This window comes from Moschus berezovskii, chromosome 2 (assembly GCF_049115385.1).
Source record: "Moschus berezovskii isolate FMDL1 chromosome 2, NW_MosBer_1.0, whole genome shotgun sequence".
Lineage (NCBI taxonomy): Eukaryota > Metazoa > Chordata > Mammalia > Artiodactyla > Moschidae > Moschus > Moschus berezovskii.
In genome coordinates this window covers 91,519,040-91,546,616 of record NC_142461.1, presented here as the reverse complement: position 1 = coordinate 91,546,616, position 27,577 = coordinate 91,519,040, and the positions used below count along the sequence as shown (strand labels likewise).

The 27,577-nt window shown below is 41.2% G+C and overlaps 1 protein-coding gene across 4 annotated transcripts in view; it reads right to left on the bottom strand.

The window, feature by feature from the left end:
* Positions 1–314: 314 nt before the first annotated feature.
* Positions 315–27,577, bottom strand: part of LYPD6 (LY6/PLAUR domain containing 6) — a 140,582-nt gene continuing 113,319 nt past the window's right edge. For all 4 annotated transcript variants that reach the window (XM_055398047.2, XM_055398049.2, XM_055398045.2 and 1 more), the window contains 3 exons: positions 23,816–23,914; positions 5,739–5,869; positions 315–3,608 (listed from right to left, as the gene is read on the bottom strand). In XM_055398047.2, the coding sequence (XP_055254022.1) occupies positions 3,441–3,608; positions 5,739–5,869; positions 23,816–23,914 (398 nt within the window). In that variant the 3' untranslated portion in view covers positions 315–3,440. The remainder of the gene's footprint in view (positions 3,609–5,738; positions 5,870–23,815; positions 23,915–27,577) is intronic.

Genomic DNA, 27,577 nt, shown 5'->3' with positions numbered 1-27,577 from the left:
GACATTTTTACTATTTAAATATTTGTTTCCTATTGCAGAAGATACTGTCAAGGGAAAATGTTTTCTATTGCATCATCACTAATATAATCAACACCAAGAATAAAATAAAATTTGAAAATAAAGAGTTAATGGGATAGTACTTAAATATATAGATACACACACACCTTTTTCTGTTTCCTGATTTCACAAAGAAAATGGTCTAGGGAAACAGCAGATCTGATTGAAGGGTCTGGTAATCTTTCCTTTGATTTTCTGCAGCACTTACTGTCTGTATGAAACATTTGGCACGGGTGAATTGTCTTGTGTCTTTTCACGCATGTATTTCTTGTCTGTACAACTAAGTGAGCTCCTGGAAGGAAGTTCCCTTCAACACTGAGCCCAATCAATGCCTCGTATGTAACCCGGGTGCCTTAGTCATTGATTGGCATGTGCATTGCAGGGAGGAGCCTGGTGAGATACACTTAAAATCTTTATTCATTGATTTACAATATGTACAACATTTACAAAATTTAGGCATTAAATCCCATATTGACATGAATGCTGTGGGAAGTCTAAAAATAAATAAATGGCACGTAGGTTCATATACACATCGCGGCTCTTTGCACTTCATCACCAGCTGTAGGATTTAATGGAAGGTTTAAGGTGGTAGAAAATTCAGATGGCTGACTGGTCCTGGACCTTCCACATGAATAGCCCTTCCTTGGCTCCTCGAGGCTGGGGTTGGTTAGCAAACTACTTTCGTTGAAGAGAGTGAAATACCAGCCATTCTATAGGCACACGGGTGCACGAAGCCACACCCAGGAGGAGTTTGCAGTGAACCCCCGGATGGCAGAGAAGTTTGCACCATTGCAGACCCAGTCCCTCCACATCAGTCAGGGAGGCTTCGGAAAGGCGCCTGCTTACAAAGAACCAAGATTTGGACTTTCTCTCTTATTCTAATCACATGCAGTACATGGAAGGTGTCAGTGGAGAGTGACCCACGCATGAAAATGTATTTGTAGGTATATACAACATCAAATTATCATTGTCTTATGGCATCTTCAGATGTAGGATCAACCTGCCTCCTCTTTGATAGCAAAAGGAATGAATGAAGAAGCCATACCTCACCCCCTAAAGAAGAAACACTGTCTGGGGTCACACACAAATGACATCCTGTAGAAGCAGGACTGCACAAATTCCACATATAAGATGAAAAAAATACCCATGATGTTAGGCCTGGAAGTTTTCCTAAGGGTGGCAATTCTACCTTCCCTTCCTCTTCCATCCTGCCTCATCCCACATAACCTAAACCGGAAGGAAAAGCTTCTTAGAGCCTCAGTACCTTCATCTGTCAAGTGTAAATACTAGTAACATTCCTTACAGGGTTCTCACAGGGCTTATATGACCCAGCCCACGTAAAGTGCTTAGCCTAGCGTCTGGCACCTAAGAGGTGCTTAGTAAATGTCTTGCTTTCTCTCCCTCTACTTCCCCTACCCCAACTGTAAGCGACATATTGATAAGCCTACCAAACTCGGAATTAAGGCTATTTGATGCAATTAAAATGATTTTGTATCAGAGTTTCTGATGTCAGTTCCCATTTGGTCCCTTTGCAGGGGGGGGGGTCTCATTTTATGAGTCCAAGATCTCTTCCTGTGCAGGGCAGATGGTCCCCAACAACTGTCCTCCTAAGTAGTAATAACTCCACCGAAGTCCATGCAAAGATATGCCCTAACCCTGCTGAGAAACTCATACCAGTGATGGTCACCACCTGAACACTTCTCGGACAGCACCACTGAGGAAACCATGAGCAAAAACCTTGAGGCCAACACATTACTCTTTTTCATAAGTTTTTTCAACACTGGTGCAAGTATTATAGATAACTTTCAACAAACATAGATTACAAGCTCTACCACCATTGAAAAATAGGCATTCTGATTTGATCGTTTTGTTCAGAATAAAGAATCTTCTACAATATATCTTAGTTTCTAGTTATGCCATACAAAAATAAATATTATATATGTGATTTATAAGGTAAAAGAAAAAATTGTAACTTGAGGTGCCAAAAACATAGGAAGGATGGTGAAAGTTTTACCATTTACTTCAAAAGCAATCATCTGAAACCAAGAAAAACTCTCTGGGCTTTTGTACATCATGACCCTGCTGGCCCACCTGCTTCTCATCCTGGGATATTACGACTTCTTTCCCTATCAGTCTGGAGACAACATAATGCAGAACCTTCTCCCTGAAGTCACGGGGGATTTGGAAGAGAAAGAACAAAGGAGGCTTTTGGGCAGTGTAAACTGCAGATGAAAAGTTTGGCAGAGACACTGACTTGGCACTCACAAACGAATCAATTCCACACATCTTCCTTTCGTTTTGAAATCCTTTCTCTGTCTCGATTAGCCATGCCTGAATAGAAGTTCATGCTTGAAGGAAATAAGCCCAACTTGCTGTCAGTCACTTTGGACACCTATTAGTCCAAGTAGAATCCAGAATTTCATGGAGCAAAATTAGGTGCCAGTCAAGGCTAATCTCACCAATTATATGAAGGGATAAAGAGCCACCTTATGAATGCTAATTCAATTAAGTTGGGAAAAGTCCTTTTCCAGCCACCTCTCCTCTCATACAAAAAAATCTTATGATTGCCTTTTTTTATCCCATGCAGAAAAAAGGGAGTATGATTCCTATCACTGGGAGAAGAATATTGGGACAATTAAATTGGACAAACTGCTTACTATTTTTCTAGGGACTTAGATCAGAATTGCCAAGGAAATTGTCTGTTCATTTGGGAATCAAAGTTTTTAAAACTCTAAAGCTATAAGTGAATTCATGGTTGGACCACCTAAATCAGTGGTCACTGACCTTTCTCCTGAAGAACACAGATCTATATGAGTCCATATAACATATTGGGGCTTCCCAGGTGGCATCAGTGGTAAACAATCCACTTGCCAATGCAGGAGACAAGAGACCCAGGTTCAATCCCTGGGTTGCAAAGATCCACTGGAGTAGGAAATGGCACCCACTCCAGTATTCTTGCCTAGGAAATTCCATGGACAGAGAGCCTGGTGGGTTACAGTCCATGGGGTCACAAAGAGTCAGACACGATGGAGTGACTGAGCACACAAACATCTCAGAGGGTCCCAGGACTTCTGTGGTCCGTGCATGTATTCCAAATTAAGAGCCCCAGATCTCAGTAAATGAAAAACTACTTTTTGGAGGGAAAACAAATGCTTATGGCATAGAATTCAGGGGTTGTTTGGGGGCAGGCTGCTTTGATGAGGTCTTGAAATGACTACATTGAAGCAATGCTTGTTCCTCGTGGTAAGTAGAAGTGCTTGGCTGTGAAGACATCCGGAGTGCTGTGTTTTCACATATGTGACTACTGTCAGGTCAATGCCTCATGCATGACTATGGACCCTCAAGGCCCCCAGGGATTGCTACTACAGGGTGCCTTTGAGCTGCTATAATGTGAGTCCCAACCACACCCACAAGCAGGACACTATCACGGACATGCAGTGTGGGTGCCCATTCGTCTGATTTATGGGTGATGTTGTGGCAAATGTGGCATCAGTTTCATTTCGGGGGAGTGGCAAGTTACAGATATTTCCTTCACAACAGGAAGTGCAGACCTGAAAGAGAGGAAGAGAAAAAGAAAGGTGATGAAGGGCTGGCAGATGAAGCGGGCAGAGAGTTTTGAAGGAATTGGCTCCCTCACAGCAAGACTCAAGCGAAAATTACCTGTTCTACAAAGGAAACACCAACTTTGTGTTTAAGAGGGTGGGATGAAATTTCACCTGGAAGCGTTGTGATCAAAATAAAACCTCCTGCGCAGACTAAACTTCTAGGGGTATGCGTTCTGTTTTTCACATCCTTCCATGTGGTTCTTATGGGTTTCCCTGGTGGCTCAGATGGTAAAAGAATCTGTGTGCAATGCAGGAAACCCAGGTTCAATCCTGGTGGGGAAGATCCCCTGGATAATGGAATGGCAACCCACTCCAGTATTCTAGCCTGGAGAATTCCATGGACTGAGGAGGCTGGCAAGCTATAGTCCATGGGATTGCAAAGAGTCGGACACAACTGAGCACAACAACAGGTGGCTATTATACCATTTTACAGCCTTCCAAGGTCTCAGTTATTCCATCTGTGAAATGGGAATTGTAAAACTTACCTTTGTCAGACAACCTCTCTGACTACTTGAGGAAGCTGTTAAGATAGTAATTAATTTGCCACGTTTTCACAGTGAAAGTGAAATGCTTACAACCCAGTTAATTTAAACTTATTTAATACTTTCATTAGAACTGTCTGCATACTTATCCCCACTCCCGTGGGTGAGTTCAAGTTGAAGGGCTTTCATTTATGCAGTTACTCCTGCTTTATACTGCTTTCCTCATGCAGCATAAGAAAAAAAACCCACTAGATTACTGACAGAAATTATTTTAGGCCATGGCTCCCAAAGTACAGTAGCCTCAGCTTCAACTGGGAAGTTACTAGAAATGCAAAATCTCACACTTCACCCCAAATTTAGCAGTTTAGAATCTGCATTTGAACAAGATCCCCAAGTGATTCATATACACAGTAATGTTTGAAAAACTCTTTGATGCTTAATATCTTACACAGTTGTTATCTTGCAGAGATCTGAGTTTGGTCACAGGTGACATGGACCATGAAGACATGATGTTGAAGACAGAAACCAAAGGTCAGAAGTGAGTTTGGATTCTTTCCGTCACTAGTTCACCTGAGCACACGAATCACTTTTCTGATCTATAGCTTCCTTCTTGGTAAAGTGTCACCATAATGTCTGAAAGCCAAGCTTAGCTTGGAATGGGGTAGGGGGGTCTAGTCAAGTAAAACCCTTGGGTTTATGTTTCATATTTCAATTTTATTTATGACCATAATTTCTCAATAAACCAAAAAAAAAAAAAAAGAATTTCTAGTGTATTTCACAAGTCACTTGAAAACTGAGTCTTGCCTTAGGAGAAAGCTGCGTCTTGTCTTAGGAGAAAGAAGCCCCCACTAATAGTGAGAGTGGGGGCTGCCTCCAGCCATCAGGAAGGTGGCCCAGTGGGGAGAAGAGTGCAGCCTCCAAGGTCTAGGACTGACATACAAGACACGTACAGCCAGCTTGGAATGAACAGCGGGAGAGTCAGGGGCATTCCCCACTCCAATCATGAGTCTGGCTGCCCTTCTCTGAGTCTTGACATTTTCCTTCAAGGCTGCCTTTGCAGTCTGTTCTACACTGAGTGTTTCTGTCTCGGGACCAGATGGAGTTTAAGGAAAGTAAACCCACAGGAAACAGCAGGGTCTCCTGTCACCTGCTCAAATGACTCAGGAGCCAACGAGTTAGTGTTAGTCACTCAATCATGTATGACACTTTGTGACCCCAGGAGCCAGCAGATAACTTCCAAATCAACGTCCCAATAAAGATATGAGCTCCAATTTACAGATAGTTATCAAAGCTAAATTGCCGTGTTGATCTTCAGTTGAATGAACTTAACAATAACTTTCAATACTTTCCTGGTGTTGTGTTTACATAATTTATATTGGTTTACATAATTTATACTGGTTATCCTACACCCTGATATAATTTTTTATTCTTTTAGCACCAGCATGAAAGGAAGCATCTTTTCATAATGGTAATGAAGACAGTCAAAAGTCAGCCTACATGGAGGAGTAGGCTCATGGAGCTCATGAGCCCTAGCGGGCACCTGGAAAGGAGGAAGCCTGACTATGGTGTCCCATCATTTGCTCTGTTGCCAGACCTTGTGGCCTTCATGCTCGGAGTCTCTGCAGCCAGTGGACAAGCAGTCTTCCAGCGGAACACAGCGCTTGGTGACAGAGATGCTGTTTCCCGTGACTTCCATGGTGTGCTGAGTGTAGCAGTATCTAGTCTCTGTCAATAGGGAAAACACGTTTTAATTGAGATGAGAAACGTTAGCCCAACCTGGATGAAAATGAAACAGGAGTGTTGACACTAAGATCTGATGGCACCTGAACGTACACTGTGTTAAGCTGATATCCAATCCCAAGATCTCCATTTCGCTGTGATAGAAGGAGGCCTTCTGAATAACACTGCTCTCTGCCCATAAAATCCCCATAAACCAAGACCTAGTGGTATCACTCTTTGTCTTCCAACAAATTTGGCCACTGACAAATTTTGCCACGGTACTGATTTTTATTTTTAGGGCACGAGAGGTTTGGAGGAATGATTTAGGATGTGGGAATCATACAATTTTCAGGAAGAGGAAGGGGTGAAAAGTCCAAAGAACACGAGGTTAAAAGAAAAAAAGTGAGACAGGTAATGATCTTCAAGGAAAGAAAAGACTATAGAGACTGGTGTGTGTGGGTGTGTGTGGGTGTGTGTGTGTGTGTGCGTGTGTGCGCATTCAAATGTGTGTATAGGTGTGCTTATGTGTGTGCCCATATACAAGATTAGGAAACAGCTATTCCCAAGTAAGAACGATTAAAAACAGATTCATTGTATCTGGAGAAAATGACTTCATCCAAAAGAAAGAACTTCTAGCCTATGAGCAATAGTTGAATCCTACAACTCATGACAGGAGAAAACTAATCCAGCAATAAGAGTCATCTCTCCCCAGGGTGATTTCAGTTTCTTTTCCAAAAGGCAGATGGACACCATGAAGTGAGTTTCCAGAGTCCCTCTAAGTTTAGGAGCCTGAAAACTTGAGATTTCCTCCAAAATTCCATGGTGAATTTTTTAACTTGCAATTTAAAGAATAAAGAAAAATGACTTTGTCCATGTAATTCTTTAAGGCCTCCAGGCGGTGTTCAGCTTTCTAAGCCTGGGATTTAGGAGAATGTTCCTGCTTCACTGTCAGATTGAAAAAAATAATAATAACTCTTAAGAAATGCCACCAAGCTGTTTTTCATCCATATCTTGGATCCAACTTTGCATGCTTTATACATTTTGGATATTTAGTGGCTAAAATAGAATTATGACCTTCTGTGATATTATTTATTAGGCAATAAAAATTCCTCTCACCAAAGTACTAAAGTCAAGAGAAGAAAGCTCAGGAATTTTAGGCCCAGAGAATGAGCTAATACCACACTGACATATTCTGGGGGTCATGAAAATCAGGGGCTTAATATTCTTCCCAGACACCCTCACCCAACAGAATCTGAGTGGCCTGATTCAGTCTTGCTAAGGGTAAAAACGTGTCCAACATCGGTATGGGTACCTGTATTAAGTCTGTGTCAATGCCCTCCCCTGAGGGCTGTTCTCACACTGCACCCAACCAGAATTTCATCATTTGGGACCAGGTCAGGGAAGTTCCTGGTTCCAGGTCAGGGGAGCTCAGGACCTGGGGGCTCTTTGGAGTAGGTAAAAGTAAGGTCATCCTATGAGCTCACAAGAAAACCTGATAGTTTTGCACCTGGCAATGGTTCTTCCAAAATTCTAAAATATTTTAAAATTGAAATGGTTTCTTTTCTGATGAAAAGGAGGTGGCATGATTTTTTACTTATTTTTTAAGCCTTTAGCAGTGTTTAACAAATGGAAGCCAATGCCCTGAGAGATTTACCGCATCTTCCAAACAGGACTGGCTTACTTTAGTACCAGACTTGGATGTTTATGGCCATGTTAATAGATGCCTTTCTCAGCCCCCACCCCAACTTTTAGACATTCAAGAAAGCAATAAAAACAGGAATGTTCTTATCTTCTGTCTCTTCTTCTCACAGACAACCAGGAGCAGCTGCCAGAGGTTTTATTGCTCCAAATGTAAATCTGAGCAGATAAGATCATACATTTATGGAAAAAGTAAATCATTATATGGTTTCGGTTTGGGAAATTAGGTTTTGTCCCTCAAGTATCGAATTACCTTGTTCTGTGGTGTTGGAGAAGACTCTTGAGAGTCCCTTGTACTGCAAGGAGATCTAACCAGTCCATTCTAAAGGAGATCAATCCTGGGTATTCATTGGAAGGACTGATGCTAAAGCTGAAACTGCAATACTTTGGCCACCTCATGCGATGAGTTGACTCACTGGAAAAGACTCTGATGCTGGGAAAGGTAGGGGGCGGGAGGAGAAGGGGACGACAGAGAATGAGATGGTTGGATGGCATCACCGACTCTGTGAACATGAGTTTGAGTGAACTCCGGGAGTTGGTGATGGACAGGGAGGCCTGGCGTGCTGTGATTCATGGGGTCGCGGAGAGTCGGACACGACTGAGCGACTGAACTGAACTGAACTGAAGGAAGCCTTAAAATGAGTAAACTTCATCTAACTACTTTTTGTTCATATTTTTATATCTATAACAAACTTTCTTTTAATTTATTAACTGGAATAATGAAATGAAAGTAGAGACAATTGATGAACCTGTTTGTTTTTTCAGGACAATATGCAAAAGCCCAATACGTAATAAGCTAATTCTTATCATTCTGTGGGAAAAATGGTGATCAGTGATGAGGCTGGTTAAGAATTTTTTTCTTACATGTTACCAAGTCCAATCCATAAAACAAAGATACATTGAGAACACCCCATTACTTGCAGCCATAGAGACCTCATATCTGAAGTGTGAATCCCTTGGAAATATCCATTCTTAAAACACAAAATCCAAGGTGAATTGTGAAATGTTACTGTGGAAAGGATTCGGGAGTTAAATAAGTGTTGGAAATGCTCAAAGTTGAACAGCTTTCTTTAGTGGATAACTTATGAAAGCCTTGAATTTATATTGCGATCTCCAAGGAGGGAGGGTTGGGCAAGCAGGCAGAATTTCCCAAGCAGAACTAGGTGGACCACATGTGACTTATCACTGGATGGTAGGATTGATAAAAATTCAGCCCTGGAGCCCTGCTCTCTATGCATTTTGAATAATCCTTGGGTTAGTAATGAGGTTATATGAGAACCAAGCCTGCTGATAACTTCACACTAAAAGGATTTCAAAGACTTTTATCTAAAAGATAAAAGATGGATTTGAATTTCTACCAGGTTAGTTTCAGCCTCTAAAATCTCATATTCCACAACTACATGGAATTCCCAGAGGTGGTGAAACAAAAGTCTTTTACGATGATACTCACAGGCATTCAACTAAAATCAGAACTGGGTAAGAGAGCTTGATCAACTATTGGAAAACACAAAATATAATTTTTATGAAATTCACACACACACGGTTTCTTACAGTAGCATAATGTTGGGTTATGTATTTTAGTACATTCTGCCAATACATTTCTTTAATTTTACATTTAATGTAATCATTTTATGGTAGCACTTAATTCTGCCATTTTAATTTTTACTTTCTGTTTGTTCTGCTTTGTCTTTGCTTGTTTGTTTTGTCTATTTTCTTTTTCTTCCATTCCTGTGAACGTTTTCTAGAATTTCCATTTTTATTTTGCTACAGTGTTCTAGGATGTATCTCTTTTTATAGTTTTTTTTTTTCAAGTGGTTCAGTTCAGTTCAGTTCAGTTCAGTCGCTCAGTCGTGTCTGACTCTTTGCGACCCCATGAATCACAGCATGCCAGGCCTCCCTGTCCATCACCAACTCCCAGAGTTCACTCAAACTCATGTCCATCAAGTCAGTGATACCATCCAGCCATCTCATTCTTTGTCGTCCCCTTCTCCTCCCCCCCAGTTCTTCCCAGCATCAGAGTCTTTTCCAGTGAGTCAACTCGTCGCATGAGGTGGCCAAAGTATTGGAATTTCAGCTTTAGCATCAGTCCTTCCAATGAACACCCAGGATTAATCCCCTTTAGAATGGACTGGTTGGATCTCCTTGCAGTCCAAGGGACTCTCAAGAGTCTTCTCCAGCACCCCAGTTCAAAAGCATCAATTCTTCGGCAATCAGCTTTCTTCACAGTCCAACTCTCACATCCATACATGACCACGGGAAAAACCATAGCCTTGACTAGATGGACCTTGGTTGGCAAAGTAATGTCTCTGCTTTTTAATATACTATCTAGGTTGGTCATTGGAGAAGGCAATGGCAAGCCACTCCAGTACTCTTGCCTAGAAAATCCCGTGGATGGAGGAGCCTGGTTGGCTGTAGTCTGTGGGGTCGCTAAGGGTCGGACATGACTGAGCGACTTCACTTTCACTTTTCACTTTCACACATTGGAGAAGGAAATGGCAACCCACTCCAGTGTTCTTGCCTGGAGAATCCCAGGGACGGGGGAGCCTGGTGGGCTGCCGTCTATGGGGTCACACAGAGTTGGACACGACTGAAGTGACTTAGCAGCAGCAGCAGCAGCAGGTTGGTCATAACTTTCCTTCCAAGGAGTAAGCGTCTTTTAATTTCATGGCTGCAATCAGCATCTGTAGTGATTTTGGAGCCCAAAAAAATAAAGTCTGACACTGTTTCCACTGTTTCCCCATCTATTTCCCATGAAGTGATGGGACCAGATGCCATGATCTTTGTTTTCTGAATGTTGAGCTTCAAGCCAACCTTTTCACTCTCCTCTTTCACTTTCATCAAGAGGCTTTTTAGTTCCTCTTCACTTTCTGCCATAAGGGTGGTGTCATCTGCATATCTGAGGTTATTGATATTTCCCCCAGCAATCTTGATTCCAGCTTGTGCTTCTTCCAGCCCAGCGTTCCCCATGATGTACTCTGCACAGAAGTTAAATAAGCAGGGTGACAATATACAACCTTGACGTACTCCTTTTCCTATTTGGAACCAGTCTGTTGTTCCACGTCCAGTTCTAACTGTTGCTTCCTGACCTGCACTCAGGTATTATTACATGCATAACTTAACACAGTCTGCTGGCATCATTTTATCAGTTCAAGTAGAGCATAGCAATCTTCCCTCTCTTCATGTCTTATTACCCTTTCTTGTTTGTAATATAATTGTCTTCAATAATCCCTTACATACATTTAGAACCATATTAGACAGCACTACAAATTTTGCTTCAACCATCAAACATAATTTAGAAAACTCAAGAGTAGAAGTATGGTCATATCATACTATCAAAGACATATTTTCGTTTACCATGTTTTTTCTTCCTTTCTGATATTCCAAGTTTCCATCTTTCATCATTTTCTCTCTGTATAGAGAACTTACTCTGGCCATTCCTTTAGAGTAGGTCTGCTGGTGAGAAAGTCTGTTTTCTTTCATCTTTCATCTTATTTCCCCTTTCTTTCCCAAGCAAAATTTTCTCTGGATATGGGATTCTGCATTATTTTTTTTCTAATGCCTGAAAAATGTTGTGCCATTTCCTTCCATCCTCAATGGTGTCTGATGAGAACTTTCATCAAATAGTTTTCCTCCTACACAGTGTTTTTTCTCTCTTCATCTTTCAGTATTTTTCTTTGTTTTTAGTTTCAGAAGTTTGACTGTTATGTGTCTTTGTGTATATTTCTTTAGTTTTATCCTCTTTGGGGTTCACTCAACTTCTCAAATCTGCAGGATTTCATCTTTAGCCAAATTTGGAAAGTTTCATCCATAATTTCTTTGAGGACTTTTTTCAGCTCTGCCCTTTTTCTACCTTTCTGAGACTCCAATGACACACTGTTAAATCTTTTGTTATACTCCTGCAGATTCCTGAGGCTCTGTTTTGGGAGGGATTTTTTATTTTCCCTCTCTGTTGTTCAGAATTTGGTACTTTCTATTATTCTACCTTCCAGTTCACTGATTCTTTCCTCTATCCCATTCTACTGATGAGCTCATCCACTGTGTTTTAATTTCAGCTACAGTATTAATAGTTTTGAAATTTCCATTTGGTTCTTCTTTATATTTTCTATTTTTTTTTTGCTGAGATTTTATTTCTCATTTGTTTCAAGTGTGTTTGTATTTGTTCACTGAAACATTTTTGTTATGGTTATTTTAAATCTTTATTAGCTAATTCAAACATCTTTGTAGCTATCTCATTGCTCAGTTCAGTTCAGTCACTCAGTCGTATCCGACTCTTTGTGACCCCATGGACTGCAGCACACCAGACTTCCCTGTCCATCACCAATTCCGGGAGCCTACTCAAACTCATGTCCATCACGTTGGTGATATCATCCAACCAACTCATTCTCTGTTGTCCTTTTCCTCCCTCCTTCAGACTTCCCAGCATCAGGGTCTTTTCCAATGAGTCAATTTTTCGCATCAGGTGGCCAAAGTATTGGAGTTTCAGCTTCAGCATCAGTCCTTACAATGAATGTTCAGGACTGATTTCCTTTAGGATGAACTGGTTGTGTCTCCTTGCAGTCAAAGGGACTCTCAAGAGTCTTCTCCAACAACACAGTTCAAAAGCATCAATTCTTCGGTGCTCAGCTTTCTTTATAGTCCAACTCTCACATTAATACATGACTACTGGAAAAACCATAGCTTTGGCTAGACAAATCTTTGTTGGCAAAGTAATATCTCTGTTTTTTATTTTGCTGTCTAAGTTGGTCATAGCTTTTCTTCCAAGGAGCAAGCGTCTTTTAATTTCATGGATGCAGTCACCATCTGCAGAGATTTTGGAGCCCCCAAAAATAAAGTCTCTCACTGTTTTCATTGTTACCCCATCTATTTGCCATGAAGTGATGGGACTAGATGTTCCGTTCCGTTCCGTCACTCAGTTGTGTCCGACTCTATGCGACCCCGTGGACTGTGGCCTACCAGGCTTCTCCATCCATGGGATTCTCCAGGCAAGAATACTGGAGTGGGTTACCGTTTCCTTCTCCAGGGGATCTTCCCGACCCAGGGATTGAACCCGGGTATCCCGCATTGGGGGCAGACGCTTTAACCTCTGAGCCACCAGGAACTAGATGTTAGTAGCTGTTAATTGTCATTTTTCATTCTGTTTGAGATCTTCCTGGTATGACAAGTGATTTTTTATTGAAACCTAGACATTCTGGTATTATGTTATAACATCTCATATCTTATTTAAACCTTCTATTTTAGCTAACTTCCTCTGACTCAGTCCCAGTATGGGGAGGGGGTCTGCAGCCTCATTACTGCTGGGTAGCAGTCAAGTCCAGGTTCCCTACTATCTCCTTTCACAACTGAGAGTGCTCTCCTCATTACTTCTGGGTGGGATTTCCAGCTCCCAACTACGTCTCCTATGATACCTTCTTGGCTAAGAGTGGTAGAAATGCCTTGTTAATGACTCCCACATGGCCTCAACTGATGCCACTCTACTAATGGGAGCCTGGCCTTATTACCACACACTCCCTAGTGGAGTCCTGACTCTCCACTTGGCCTCCTCTGACACAGTCCCAACAGGGATTGGGATGAAGAACAACGTCATTACTGTTGGATAAGGATAGAAGTCCAGGAAGGCCTCATTACCACCCAGGGGGAATCTCAGCATCTCAGGGGAGGTTAATATGTCTCATTACAGCTTGTTCAGGGTGGAAGTCTAAGCCTTTGTTAGCATGGGGGTGGTGGTAATCTACAATTGTTTTCTGTGGTATTCGGCTGGAGTGGTTATTGTCTAGATTTCTGTCTTGCTAGGCTGCCTCCTTCTTGGTCCTTTGGCTACAGAGAGATAACTTTTGTTGGAGTTTATTATTTTGGTGCCTGTGGTATTTCCAAGTTTCCAGCTTTGTCATCTCCAAGTCTGGAAAGTATAGGACAAAAACAAAACCCAGAGAACTCACCTCCTTGGGTCATAAGGACCTTAGCTAGTCTGCCTTTTTCTCTCTTTCAGAGTCTTTCCTTTCACCAGTATATATAATGTTTAGGAATTTAGTTGTTCTTAGCAGCAAGAATCAGAGAAGGCAATGGCACCCCACTCCAGTACTCTTGCCTGGAAAATCCCATGGATGGAGGAGCCTGGTAGGCTGCAGTCGATGGGGTTGCTGAGAGTCGGACACGACTGAGCGACTTCACTTTCACTTTTCATTTTCCTGCATTGGAGAAGGAAATGGCAACCCACTCCAGTGTTCTTGCCTGGAGACTCCCAGGGACGGGGGAGCCTGGTGGGCTGTCGTCTATGGGGTCGCACAGAGTCGGACACGACTGAAGTGACTTAGCAGCAGCAGCAGCAGCAGCAGCAGCAGCAGACCTAACAAAATGAATGAATCTCCCATAATATTGAGTGAAAGAACTCAGATACAAGATGGTATATACTGTATGATTCCACTATTAAAAGACCTGATAAGAAACAAAACTAATCTATGCCATTGGAAATCAGGAGGATAATTTCCTTAGTTTTCTAGGGCTGCCATAATAAAGTAGCACAGACTGGGGATCTTAAACCACAGAAATTTATTTTCTCACAGGTCTAGAGGCTAGAAGTCCAACATCAAGATGTCCGCAAGGTTAATTTCTTCTGAGGCCTCTTTACCTTTCTTATAGATGATCACCTTCTCTCTGTATCTTTATATGGTTTTACCTTTGCATGTTTGTGCCCTAATCTCTTCTTATAAGGACACCAGTCATATTGGGTTAGAACCTATCCCAATGACATCTTCAAATACAGTTACATTTGGGAGTACTGGAATGAATTTGGTAGATGGCACAATTCAGCCCATAACAAGGCCCTTGGTGGTAGGGACAGTGACTGAAAACAGACATGCTAGAACGTACTTGGGTGTGGAATACAGTCAATTTCCTAATCTGGGTGCCAGGTACATGGTAAGATCAGTTTGTAAAAATTCATCATGCTGTTCACTATTCTGTATGGATATCTCAATTTTAAGTTCAGTTAAACGATAGTGAAAGAAAAAAAGAATCCATGATGAAGGAAAATAGACTTACGAGAAAGATGAACTATAAATGAGTTGCAGATACGCTGAATTATTTAAGGTGTACCCTAATTAGGAATGTTCACATGCTCTCCTCTGGCGTCCAGGCATCTGATTAATCTCATGGCTTTCCTAGTCCTATCAACTGCTATCCACAGGCCTGTAAAAAATACTGTTTTCTTTTCCCAAGTAAGAAATGTCTCAAGGCAGAAAAGAAAAGTAAATAAATACTTATCAACCAGATTGAGTCATAATTGCTCTCCTTTACCCTGCAGTCAGCATCTCTTGAAGAAACTACTAAACAGTTACTTCTCTCTTTTTTAAAAACACCATCCACATCCACACTTCTTAAGGACACACTTCACAAATCTCTGCCTTAAAGCAAATCCCTGAAACTCAGAAAGTGATGTGTTTATCTCCAGACAAAGTCTAAGAAGGTAACTGAAAAGGATGCAAAGTGAGTAAGGATATATAGAACTTTATGGTTGACAGTAGTTAAAATCAAAGTGAAACACAAAAGCAATGCTTCCTATCTGAGGCAATTCTGTTAACGGAAAATATTTAGACAAAAACACTGAGTTGGAGTAGGTCAGATGCTCTCAGTTCAGTTCAGTTCAGTAGCTCAGTCATGTCCGACTCTATGCGACCCCATGGACTGCAGCACACCAGGCTTCCCTGTCCATCACCAACTCCCGGAGTTTACTCAAATCTGTGTCCATAGAGTTTATGATGCCATCCAACTATCTCATCTTCTGTCATTCCCTTCTCCTCCTGCCTTCAATATTTCCCAGCATCAGGGTCTTTTCTAATGAATCAATTCCTCACATCAGGAGGCCAAAGTATTGGAGTTTCAGCTTTAGCATCAGTCCTTCCAATGAATGTTCAGGGCTATTTCCTTTAGAATTGACTGGTTTGATCTCCATGCAGTCCAAGGGACCCTCAAGAGTCTTCTCCAACACCACAGTTCAAAAGCATCAATTCTTTGGCACTCAGCTTTCTTTACAGTCCAACTCTCACATCCATACATGACTACTGGAAAAACCATAGCTTTGACTAGACAGACCTTTGTTGGCAAAATAATGTCTCTGCTTTTTAATATGCTGTATAGGTTGGTCATAGCTTTTCTTCCAAGGAGCAAGCATCTTTTAATTTCATGGATGCAGTCACCATCTACAGTGATTTTGGAACCCCCCAAAATAAAGTCTTTCACTATTTTCATTGTTTCCCCATCTATTTGTCAAGAAGTGATGGGACCGGATGCCACAATTTTAGTTTTCTGAATGTTGAGTTTTAAGCCAACTTTTTCCACTCTCCTCTTTCATCAAGAGGCTCTTTAGTTCTTCTTCACTTTCTGACAGAAAGGTGGTGTCATCTGCATATCTGAGGTTATTGATATTTCTCCCAGAAATCTTGATTCCAGTTTGTGCTTCATCCAGCCCAGCATTTCTCATGATGTACTCTGCATATAAGTTAAATAAGCAGGGTGACAGTATACAGCCTTGACGTACTCCTTTTCCTATTTGGAAGCAGTCTGTTGTTCCATGTCCAGTTCTAACTGTTGCTTCTTGATCTGCACACAGATTTCTCAGGAGACAGGTCAGGTGGCCTGGTATTCCCATCTCTTGAAGAATTTTCCACAGTTTATTGTTATCCACACAGTCAAAGGCTTTGGCATAGTCAATGAAACAAAAGTAGATGTTTTTCTGGAACTCTCTTGCTTTTTTGATGATCCAGTGGATTTGATCTCTGGTTGGCAACATGATCTCTGGTTGCTCTACCTTTTATAAATGCAGCTTGAACATCTGGAATTTACAGTTCCCGGTTCACATACTGTTGAAACCTGGCTTGGAGAATTTTGAGCATTACTTTGCTAGTGTGTGAGATAAGTGCGACTGTGTGGTAGTTTTAAACATTCTTTGGCATTGCCCCTTCTTTGGGACTGGAATGAAAACTGACCTTTTCCAGACCTGTGGCCACTGCTGAGTTTTCGAGATATGCTGGCATATTGAGTGCAGCACTTTCACAGCATCATCTTTTAGGATTTGAAATAGCTCAAATGGAATTTCATCACCTCCACTAGCTTTGTTCGTAGTGATGCTTCCTAAAGCTCACTTGACTTTATATTCCAGGATGTCTGGCTCTAGGGGAGTGATTACATCATCATGGTTATCTGGGTCATGAAGATCTATTTTTTATAGTTCTGTGTATTTTTGCCACCTCTTCTTAATATCTTCTGCTTCTGTTAGGTCCATACTAACCCTAACCCATCTTTATTGTGCCCATCTTTGCATGAAATTTTCCCTTGTTATCTCTAATTTTTTTGAAGAGATCTCTAGTCTTTCCCATTCTATTGTTTTCCTCTATTTCTTTGCACTGATTGCTGAGGAAGGCTTTCTTATCCCTCCTTGCTATTCTTTGGAACTCTGCATTCAAATGGGTATATCTTTACTTTTCTCCTTTGCCTTTTGCTTCTCTTCTTTTCATACCTGTTTGTAAGGCCTCCTCAGACAAGCATTTTGCCTTTTTACATTTCTTTTTCTTGGGGATGGTCTTGATCACTGCCTCCTGCATATTGTTATGAACCTCCGTCCAGAGTTCTTTAGTGACTCTGTCTATCAGATCTAATCTCTTGAATCTATTTGTCACTTTCATTGTATAATCATAAGGGATTTGATATAGGTCATACCTGAATCGTTTATTGGTTTTCCCTACTTTCTTCAATTTAAGTCTGAATTTTGCAATAAGGAGTTCATGATCTGAGCCAGTCAGCTCCCAGCCTTGTTTTTGCTGACTATATAGAGTTTCTCCATCTTTGGCTGCAAAGAATATAATCAATCTGATTTTTGGTTTGACCTCAGATGCTCTAAGGGTACAAATATATATATATATATTGCTTAGGTTGATAGCAGAACTTTTGCTTAAAAAGTTGCTGGAAAATTCTAATTGAAGAGTAATTTTGAGAATTCCAGTGCCACCTGAGATGAACCAAGAAATGGTAGCATAAAACTAAAACAGCTGGATAATATTAAAACAACAACTGAAATCTTGTGAAAGCATAGGTGAGCTACCAAGGCAGAGATGATTTGATGAGTAAGATAACAGCCAAACCAACAATGCATTAAGCTTAACCTGACACTCTATACCTATTCTGCCCTCGAGGCACTTGCTAATACACACGTAAAGAGGCTAAGAAGCTAGGCAGAAAGCCCTGCTGGGAGAGACAGAAGCTAAGCAGAGCCTTTGTGTTAAGTGGGAGGCACAAACAGGAATTCAGAAGGAGCATGGCAGCCAGGAGACAAGAAGGGAGTACAGTGGAGGGAGACTGACGGTCCTGGTATAGAATTATAGGCTGGCAGTTATGTATTTCCAGTGCTTTAGGAAATGTCATTCCACTCACTTCTAGCTTCTATCGTTTCTGTACTAAGTGTTGGCAAGGTTGCACGGCAACTGGCACTCTCACACATTGCTGGAGAGTCTGAAATCGGTGCAGTGACTCTGGAAACTATTAGGTAAAATCCAGTAAAGCCAAAGCATGAGTACCGTGTGCTCAGCAACCCCATCTCCTGGGATAGACCTGGTGGAAATGTATATACAGGTGCACCAAAAGACATATGCAAAAATGCTGTGCACGGAAGCAATCCAGATGCCTATCACCAGTGGAATAGATGGATCTTAGTATATTCATATAATGATCTACTGTGCTTCTGTGAGAAAGAATGACTGCTGCTCACAAAAACACAGATGAATTTCACATTTAGAAGGTGGGAATGAAAGGAGGACATTCTGTATGGTTCCATTTATATAAAACTGCACAACACTCACAACTGTATTACCTGTGGGAGATGGACAGTAATGACTGGGGATCCTCAGTGGCCTTCTGGGCCACTATGACTTCTGTGACTTAACATGAACAGCAGATACATTGCATGTTCATGCTGTGAAAATTCAACAAACTGTGCACTTATGGTCTATGCACTTTCCAGAATGTATGTTAAACTTTAATTTTTAAAAGTTTGTTTTTAAAACAAGAATAGAAATGCAGACATATAGAAAAAAATGTGTGGACACAAAGGGGCAAGGGGAGGGTGAGATGAATTGGGAGATTAGGTGTGACATAAATACACTATCACGTGTAAAATAGCTAGCTAGTGGGAAGCTGTTTCATAGCACAGGGAGCTCAGCTTGGTGCTCTGCAATGACCTAGAGGGGTAGGATGGGGAAATGGGAGGGAGGCTCAAGAGGGAACCTATCTGTATACATATAGCCAATATACTTCATTGTACAGAAGACACTAACACAACACTGCAAAGTAATTATACTCCAATAAAAAAAAAGGTTTTTAAAAAAATTTTTTTAAAGGATGAAATCTAAGACTTTCATTTAGCAATATGACAGGATAGATCACCTGAACACTACCTCTTTACAAAGCAGCCAGAAATGTTGGATAACAATACCTTTTGTAAATGTACAAATGAACTCTCCAGGAAGCTAGGGAAACCCCAGGGGCCAACACTGAGGAAAGTACTGAACTCTCTACCCTGGTGGGAAACGGGAGGGCTGATAGATAAAAGATAAGAAGATGCAAGGCCTTGGCTCCTCATGGGGTATAGAGGTATAGACTCCTGTATAAAGGCAGGAACCCTGAAGGGCTATGTCCAATGAATAAGACTGCCTGAAAGAGAAAAAAAAAAAAATCCACCCTTAAGTAAAGTAAACAAAAAGACTGTCTAGCCTGGGCTCGATCTGCAAAAAGTTGACCATAAGGAAGTCTTTCCTGAAATTCTGTAACTGTGGGGCTTGTCTTCAGTTGAGCTGGGGATCACATTTGTATTCCCTGTTTATTCCAGATAACAGATACAGGAAGAGCTGCCAAGGGACATGCTCAGATTTTTCTTTACTTTCCCAGAAATACAGTGAGCAGCAGAGATTCTGGAATGAAAAGGATATGTCCCTCTATCTCAAAATTCTGGCCAGATTTTATATCAGCAGAAATTTCCGAGGAAGATTTTGCCCTCAAGGGAGACACCTGTACTTTATAATTAAGAAGGAATATAAAATCCTTAGCAGCTTAGGTATCTTCCACAGAATAAGCCTTTTAAAAAACTGCAATGTTTTTTACTTCATATTTAATTCTACAAACTCTTAATAAACACTTAAGACAGTCTCTGTCTCAAGGAGATTTTAATCTCTCAGCACAGAGAAATGTCACAGGCAAACACACGTGCATCTGAGCACAGAATGCTCAACTCTTGTTTGCCTTCACCAGTTTCTTCAATTGGTCCCTCATATAATATGATTTCCAGATCGTTTCCTATTCTGGTTCATAGAGATAAGAAAGTTACATAGGTTTATAATGAGCAGTTGATGAAATTAAGGTTATTGCAAAGGAAGTGCTCAGGGACTAAAGCAAGCTGAGGGGTGAACAATGGCAGTCCATGATGGAGGCTGTCCTAAATTCTCATGTCTTGGGAAGGAACATGGTCCTGTGAATCTATAAGTGCCAAAGGCAGTAACAATGCAATGGAGGAGAAAGCACCTTTATAACACACATTTCAAGTCAGAATGAGAGGAACTTGAAATTCAATCTCCTATGCAATTTGGGATGCAAGTTTATTCCATAGGGATCAAATTTAATATTTATACAAACTGGGTTTTTTTCACTTTCAACCAGTTATTTTCATATCAGGTGTTAATTGAAACCTAGTTAAACAGATCACAATATAAGCCAATAGAAAACAAGGAATGTCTCAGAAGAAACTACTGAGCTGTCCTTACCATGCCTGTTGGTAATCCTATAGCTGTTTCAATCAAACTAATAAATGGGTGGAAAATGTAGATTTAATGAGTAGTTTTCAGTAGACACATTTTACATTTTGATGGCGCTAGTGGTAAAGGACCCACCTGCCAATGCAGGAGATGTAAGAGACTCAGGTTCGATCCCTGGGTCAGGAAGATCCCCTGGAGGAGGGCATGGCAACCCACTCCAGTATTCTTGCCTGGAGAATCCCATGGACAGAGGAGCCTGGCGGGCTACAGTCTATAGGGTTGCAAAGAGTCAGACACGAGTGAAGTGACTTATCATGCACTAGTAATGATGGCATTATTTTCATTCTTAGAAAAATCTGGAGCAAACCCAGAAGAAAGGTCGATGGCTCATGGGAATCACGGCTGCACAAGAAAGAATCATCTTTTCTCAGGTTTCAGCTCCAGTCCTCACTCCTTACCGATGTTCAAGACGCCACAAAACAGCATGGCTCCTCTATTCTGCTCTTACCATTCCCCAGCACATTCTGCTATACCCAGCTCAGGTCTTTCAGGGTCCACTGAGCCCACATGGGCGCACCCCATGCCTCTGCTCTGAGTGACTTCCTGGAAGACATGCCCCCTTCACTCTTCCTCCCCATCCTTGCTCACCTGTCGGGCTGCTGCCATCTCCCCAGCCCATAACACTGTCAGTGGTCACCTCAGCCCCCCAGCTGCAATGCTTCCCCCTCAACTCCCACAGCATTTAATGCCATGCTGCCTTTGGCATTAGCCTTTGTTCTGCTATTTTTGACATTTGATATGTTCAGATTGTATCTCCTTGGCTAAACTGCCAGCTCCTTGAAAGAAGAAACCTGATTCCTATCTTTCACCATATAATCCCCCAAAGGGTTTGGCATAAGTGGTTCTGTGTCATGAACCTCAGGGCATCACTTTCCATTTAATCCTATAAATTTCAGGATAAAAAAGGGAGAAGGAGAAATTGTGTAAAGACCTGTGCTATATTCAGGTATCTGTACTTTAGAAGGATAGATTTTGACCTTGAAAGAAAGCACGAAGATGGAACTTCCTTGTGTCCGGAGAGGAATTCAAGCAGAGTACTAGCGCTCCCTGTCTTCCCTTTGTGTCAGGAATAAACTTGTACACCTCCTGACTCAGACAGGGCCTCTGTGAAATACAGCCCACAGCCCAGGAGAGCACCAGTTCACAAGCCCTCCTTTTCCTCTGCATCGTCTCTGCCAGGGTGATCCTGAGAGAAGCACTGTCGGGTTCCCATACAGTATCTCTGACCAGTGCCAATGGTTTCAAAAGCTCATCTGCCAGCTTTGTCCCAGCAGGAACCAGGCCAAAGGTTATTGGCTACACAAGCAAATCATCCTGTTTTTGTCCAGAGTCACTGTTTACAGTGACTCTGCAATTTTGCTGCCTATTTGAACTACTAGGGAAGCTTTCAAAAATTCATATGTCTGGCTGCACCCACACCATCTAAATATGAATCTCTGGGGATGGGCCTAGGCATCAGTGTTTTCCCTTGTGATTTCAATGTGCCGCCAAGTTTAAGAAGCCGTGCTTTAACCAGGTCCATCAGCAACCCACCCAAATTCACTCTGTAGTATAATATTAGAAAATACTGCTGATTCTGGAATGAATGCCTGACAGCAGAAGGCAGTGTAGACAGGACTTCTGTTTGATTACTTGGCTGACTAGATACCTAGCTTGTGATTAAGCTGATTTTCAGTGTTTCCATATTTTCTTCTTCCCTGTGGTCTTTTGAAACTCAACTAACATCAAAGTAAACAAGAATCTAGAAATGACAATACTACATTTGGCTCTCTGAGTGGGGAGAGGAGCTCCCAGTGGTTCTTGTGCCTGACTATTCATTAGAATCACCTGGGATATCACACAGAAGCATGGCCCTAACCTGAGAGATGTTGGCTCAGTTGGTCTAGAGCTGTGGTTCTGAACACGTGACCTCAAGAACAACAGCTTTTATAACACTGTGGATTGCTTTAGAAATCCAAACTCCCAGGCCCCATCTCAGATCTACTAAATCAGAAACTAGGAAGGAGGGGGAGGGAGAGGGGGAGGGGGGGCCAAAATCTGTATTTTAATAAGCACTCCAGGGAGTGATGGTCTTGATGAAGTCTGAGAACCACTAGTCGAGGCAGGACACAGGTCCAGATGATTTTGAAAAGACCCACAGGTATTTCTGCTGGGCAGTCTGGGTAGAGATTCCTGCGTCACATAAATAGCACTGACTTAGGGAGATAACTGGAGAAGGCAATGGCAAGCCACTCCAGTACTCTTGCCTAGAAAATCGCATGGACAGAGGAGCCTGGTGGGCTGCAGTCCATGGGGTCGCTACTAGTCGGACACGACTGAGCGACTTCACTTTCACTTTTCACTTTCACACATTGGAGAAGGAAATGGCAACCCACTCCATGTTCTTTCCTGGAGAATCCCAGGGACGGGGGATCCTGGTCGGCTGCCGTCTATGGGGTCGCACAGAGTCGGACACGACTGAAGCGACTTAGCAGCAGCAGCAGGGAGATAACACCTGCCCTTCACTGCAATCTGCATGCTCTCCTGATGCCCAGTCCTCCAGGAGAAACAGTGTGCCTTCCACTGGGGTGAGTATAAGAGCTCTTGCATTACATTGAAAAAATAGCAGGTTTGGCTGGTATATTCAGTCATTCTAACAAGTGAATTAGATCAGCAGTGAAGTCCATCTTACTATATGCTCAAACATTTGTCAATAAAATACCCCATCCGTATCATCTCCCCATCAAATGAAGTGACTTTCCTTCAGACCTAAAAGCCAGTAAGTTAACAGTGACTCCATGTAAAAATATACCCATCTTATTTGATTCAAGAGGATAAAAGCGACCTGAATATGAAACATCTGCTTCATTCTGAAACAGGCCTTTGAGTGAAAGTTTCATGCTTCCATAGGGCATCCATCTCATCCTTCAAAGAGAACTTAATGGTTTAAAAAGCTCAGGGTTTTTATTTGTGCGATGGTGACACTTAGAATGCTAGCTTTCATGCAGTCTCAGGATAGAAGCCTCTGGCAAGATATGTAATAAATGGGATCTTTATATGAACAGCAATTCATATTTTTACTTAAAGGAAGTTCCTATGCAATGACTAATGCTTCAAAGAGTGGATTACAGGCTGGTTGATCTCTTCTTGTCCAGCGTTTGTCAGGCCTGGGGGTAATCACTTACCTCTTTTGGAGCTCCAGCGAGGCTTCATAAGCAAGTGGATAAGCCTACAGATCAGTTTATAGCTCTGACAGTGTCTGGTGATAAGCTGCTGATGTGGCATAAAAGATCTACTCATAGCCTTAGACAAGAGAAGTTGAGACTGCAAGCATGCCTCTCTCATACATGCATCACACACAGTCAACAAGGCACTGCACTCGTGGACAGCTCTGGGCAGTCCAATGTGCCTACTGAGAGTTTACCTCGAGGGCAGTAGATGTCTGGAGCCCATCGGTTGCACTCATAATTGTCTGCTGCCTTTTCGCAGGTGAAGCACTTAAATCCACCAGGATATGGTGTGGCTACAAAAAAAAATCAAGAGAGAATATTAATTTTTTAGATTGAGCATAAAAGCCTACATGGTGAAGTGAGATTTTTTTTATTTTTTAATTTTATTTGTATTTTGTATCTTCTTTTATTAAAAATAACAATAAAGGATTACTAGATCACAGATTATTTTCAAAGAGTCTAAAAGTGTTAACTTGCAACTATCCCTATATTTGAGAATTTGTAAAATGCTGGACAAAACATAAAAAACAGCAGTGTAACAGTGTGGAGCCTGTAGTTTTAGGTTTTATACAGAAATACACATAGGAATTTTTTAAAATTACTTTTTAAAGAGGATTATCAAAATAGCCTGACAGTTTCTTAAAAAACTAAACATGCAATTATCATATAACTCAGAAACTGCACTCCTGGGCATCTATCCCTGAGAAATGAAAACATACATTCACACAAAAATCTGTACACAAATGTTCACAGCAATTGTATTTGTAACACTGCCAAACTGGAAACAACCCAGATGTCCTTTGATGGGTGAAGGTTAAACAAACTGCAGTACATCCATACCATGGAACACTAGTCAGCAATAATAATGGCATTGAAACATGTATATTATCATTTGTGAAACGAATCGCCAGTCCAGGTTCAATGCATGATACAGGATGCTCGGGGCTGGTGCACTGGGATGACCCAGAGGGATGCGATGGGATGGGGAGGGAGGTGGGAGGGGGGTTCAAGATGGGGACCACATGTACACCCAGGGCAGATTCATGTCAATGTATGGCAAAACGAATACAATGTTGTAAAGTAATTAGCCTCCAATTAAAATAAATAAATTTTAAAAAAGCAATAATAATTAATATTAATATAGTAAACAACCTGGGTGAATTTCCAGGAAATTATCCTGAGTGAAAGAAGTCAATCCCCCAAAGGTTATCTACTGTATAATTCCATTTATGTAACATTTTTTACATGAGAAAAGTTTAGAAATGGAGAAAAGATTAGTGGTGGCTAGGAGGCTAGGGATGAGAGTGGTAGGAGAGAGACGGCCAGGGGGACATGGTGTGAATGAGGCCAACAGAAGGAATCTTTGTGCTACTGAAATTGTTTAGTGGCTAGACTTGGTGGTGGATCCACAAACTTACATGTGATAAAAATATGTAGAACAGAAACACTCATGCAAAAATGGTACAAATGAACACGAGTAAAATGGGGGAAGTCTGAATAAAACTGGTGGATTAATATATTAGCATCAATAACCTGGTTATTGATTTTTAAAATGTTGCCATTGAGGTTAAACTGGGTAAAGTACACATGAAATCTCTACATATAATTTCTTATAAGTACTGATGTAGCTATAATAATCTCAGTAAAAATATCAATTAACAAAGGGCACTCTAGATTTCCTACCACTGACTTTTATATGTCAACTTAAGTAGACATATTAACATGGCAAATATAAATACTAGGCTCAATCATTAAAACTTTATTGATGTTTGATCATTTCTTATCAACAGCATTTCTTTAGCTCAATCTAAAATTTTTATCAGGCTGAACATGACATAATTAAGCATCCGGGGGGATAGTAAGTGTCAGCTAAGAGAATAGTTTTTGTTGCAAAATACATGCTGCCTGTGCAGAGGTGACCCTCCTAACGAGGCCTGGGAACCCATAGACAATGTCAGGGGCAGCGTGCTGAGGGCATGGTGGGGGTGTGAATGCACTGTGGGATTCTAGCTCCAGCCTCAGGGATTCATGATTCCAGGAAGCTCTTCCTAGCCATCCCCTCCATTCCCCATCCCTGAGCTGCTTCTTCCTGCCTTCTGAAGGGGCTGTCCTCCAGTACTTGTATTCTTTGCCTTGGACTTGTGTTCAGGTGGGATACACCCATGAGAGTCAGGCTCTTAGAGTGCACCACACACCAGGGTCTCCTTGGCATTTAAGGAAGAGGATCCACAAGGAATGTCAGGCGAGGCTGGCTGTCCTTTTCCCTGATGTATTTTCATTTGCTGCTTAGTTCTAATCATTTGCTTGCTTTGTTGCTTAGAGTTTTGCCTTTCATAGACAGAACTTGTGTGTGTGTGTGTGTGTGTGTGTTCTAATTTGTAAAACTACCTGGCCTCTTTGAAAGCTGCAAACACGCAAACACTTCATCTGCAGCAGCCAACTGTTCTTCCTCGCAGATGGCTGAGCCTGCATGTCCCACTGGCGGAAATAATCATCTCAGGGTAAATTGCTTTGCCCACATGGAACCAATTAAGTATGTTATCAAAAATAAATGAAGGAGGAGGCAGCAGCTTAAGGCCAGAATTATGGGCCAGATATAACTTTGATTTTCACCTTGCCTAGAATAGCTGCCCATCTTGCTTGCAATATTTCACAGAGCTGACTCTGACAATATCCGATAAGCTAACATGATCAAAAGTTATAAACTGTCTAAAAAAGACAGATAACTGGAACATTTAACAGGCCCATTTGAGAGTTCTATATTCCTCCTAGTGACTGGTGACTCAAGTTCATAAGCAGAGTGATTCTGAGAGCATAGCTTGTCGTAAAAAATGAGGAATGGAAGGCAGCCTAGCCATAGCCATCCAACCACTGCGTTCCCAGAGAGAAAATTTCACTCTGGTTAAACATGCTCTCCCTATCACGTAATTATAATAAAGCAGAAGTCAACTGTTTTGTAAAACTCTGACTTTACATTCTACTGCCTAGATAGGTGGGTTAGGTAAGTACACACCTAAAGAATTTAAAATAAATAGATTCTCATATTCCAAACGGCATTTTATTCTTAAAGACATTTTAATTAGATTATTTTTATAAATACCATCATTAAAAACCATACAAAGTTTTTTAGGAAATTATCCTGATTGGATACATTAAAAATAGTTTTGCTACCTACTTTAAGGTATTCAATATAGAAAAATGTAGAACAGATAGAACTTTGTAATATTTGAAGTAGAATTATTAAAGCAGGAGTTTTGAAAAAAAGATGTAAATGATTTGTCCAAGAAGAGCATTTCTCAAAAAATGATCATATTCACCAAGGTTTATGACTGCAAGTTAACCATAATACTTCAGCTTGCATGATTAATTCACTAGAGTATCCAATTTTATCTGTCTGTCACAGCAGCCAGTAAGATTTTTAGCTGGAATGCTGGATTAGTTATTCCTGGAAACTTTCCCATCAAAGAGATAAATTAAGAACTTTGAACAAAGATTGATGATCCAGCCATTCCAAAAATAAACTTATTGAGAACCTAGCACTAGTAAGTTGTAGTATTCCCAAATTTGGATTAATAGAGTCTTCAAAATTATCTTCTGCAAGACTAGTGACAATATTAAACACTGCCATTTCTTATATGAGTAGGCCTCAGTTCAGTTCAGTTCAGTCACTCAGTCGTGTCCGACTCTCCGCGACCCCATGAATCACAGAACGCCAGGCCTCCCTGTCCATCACCAACTCCCAGAAATTAACCCAAAGTATATAAAACTTTAAACAGGAATATGAGCTAAAATACTAGGATAGCAACAGACTCTCTGTTTAAAATCATTTATCTCTGAAAGCGTTTATCAGCATGGATCATTGACAATTAACCAAATGATCTCATTTTTGGTGAGCTTTATTTTTGAATCCACAACTTCATATCTGTGTGCATTCTCAACAATGACAGTCTAACATT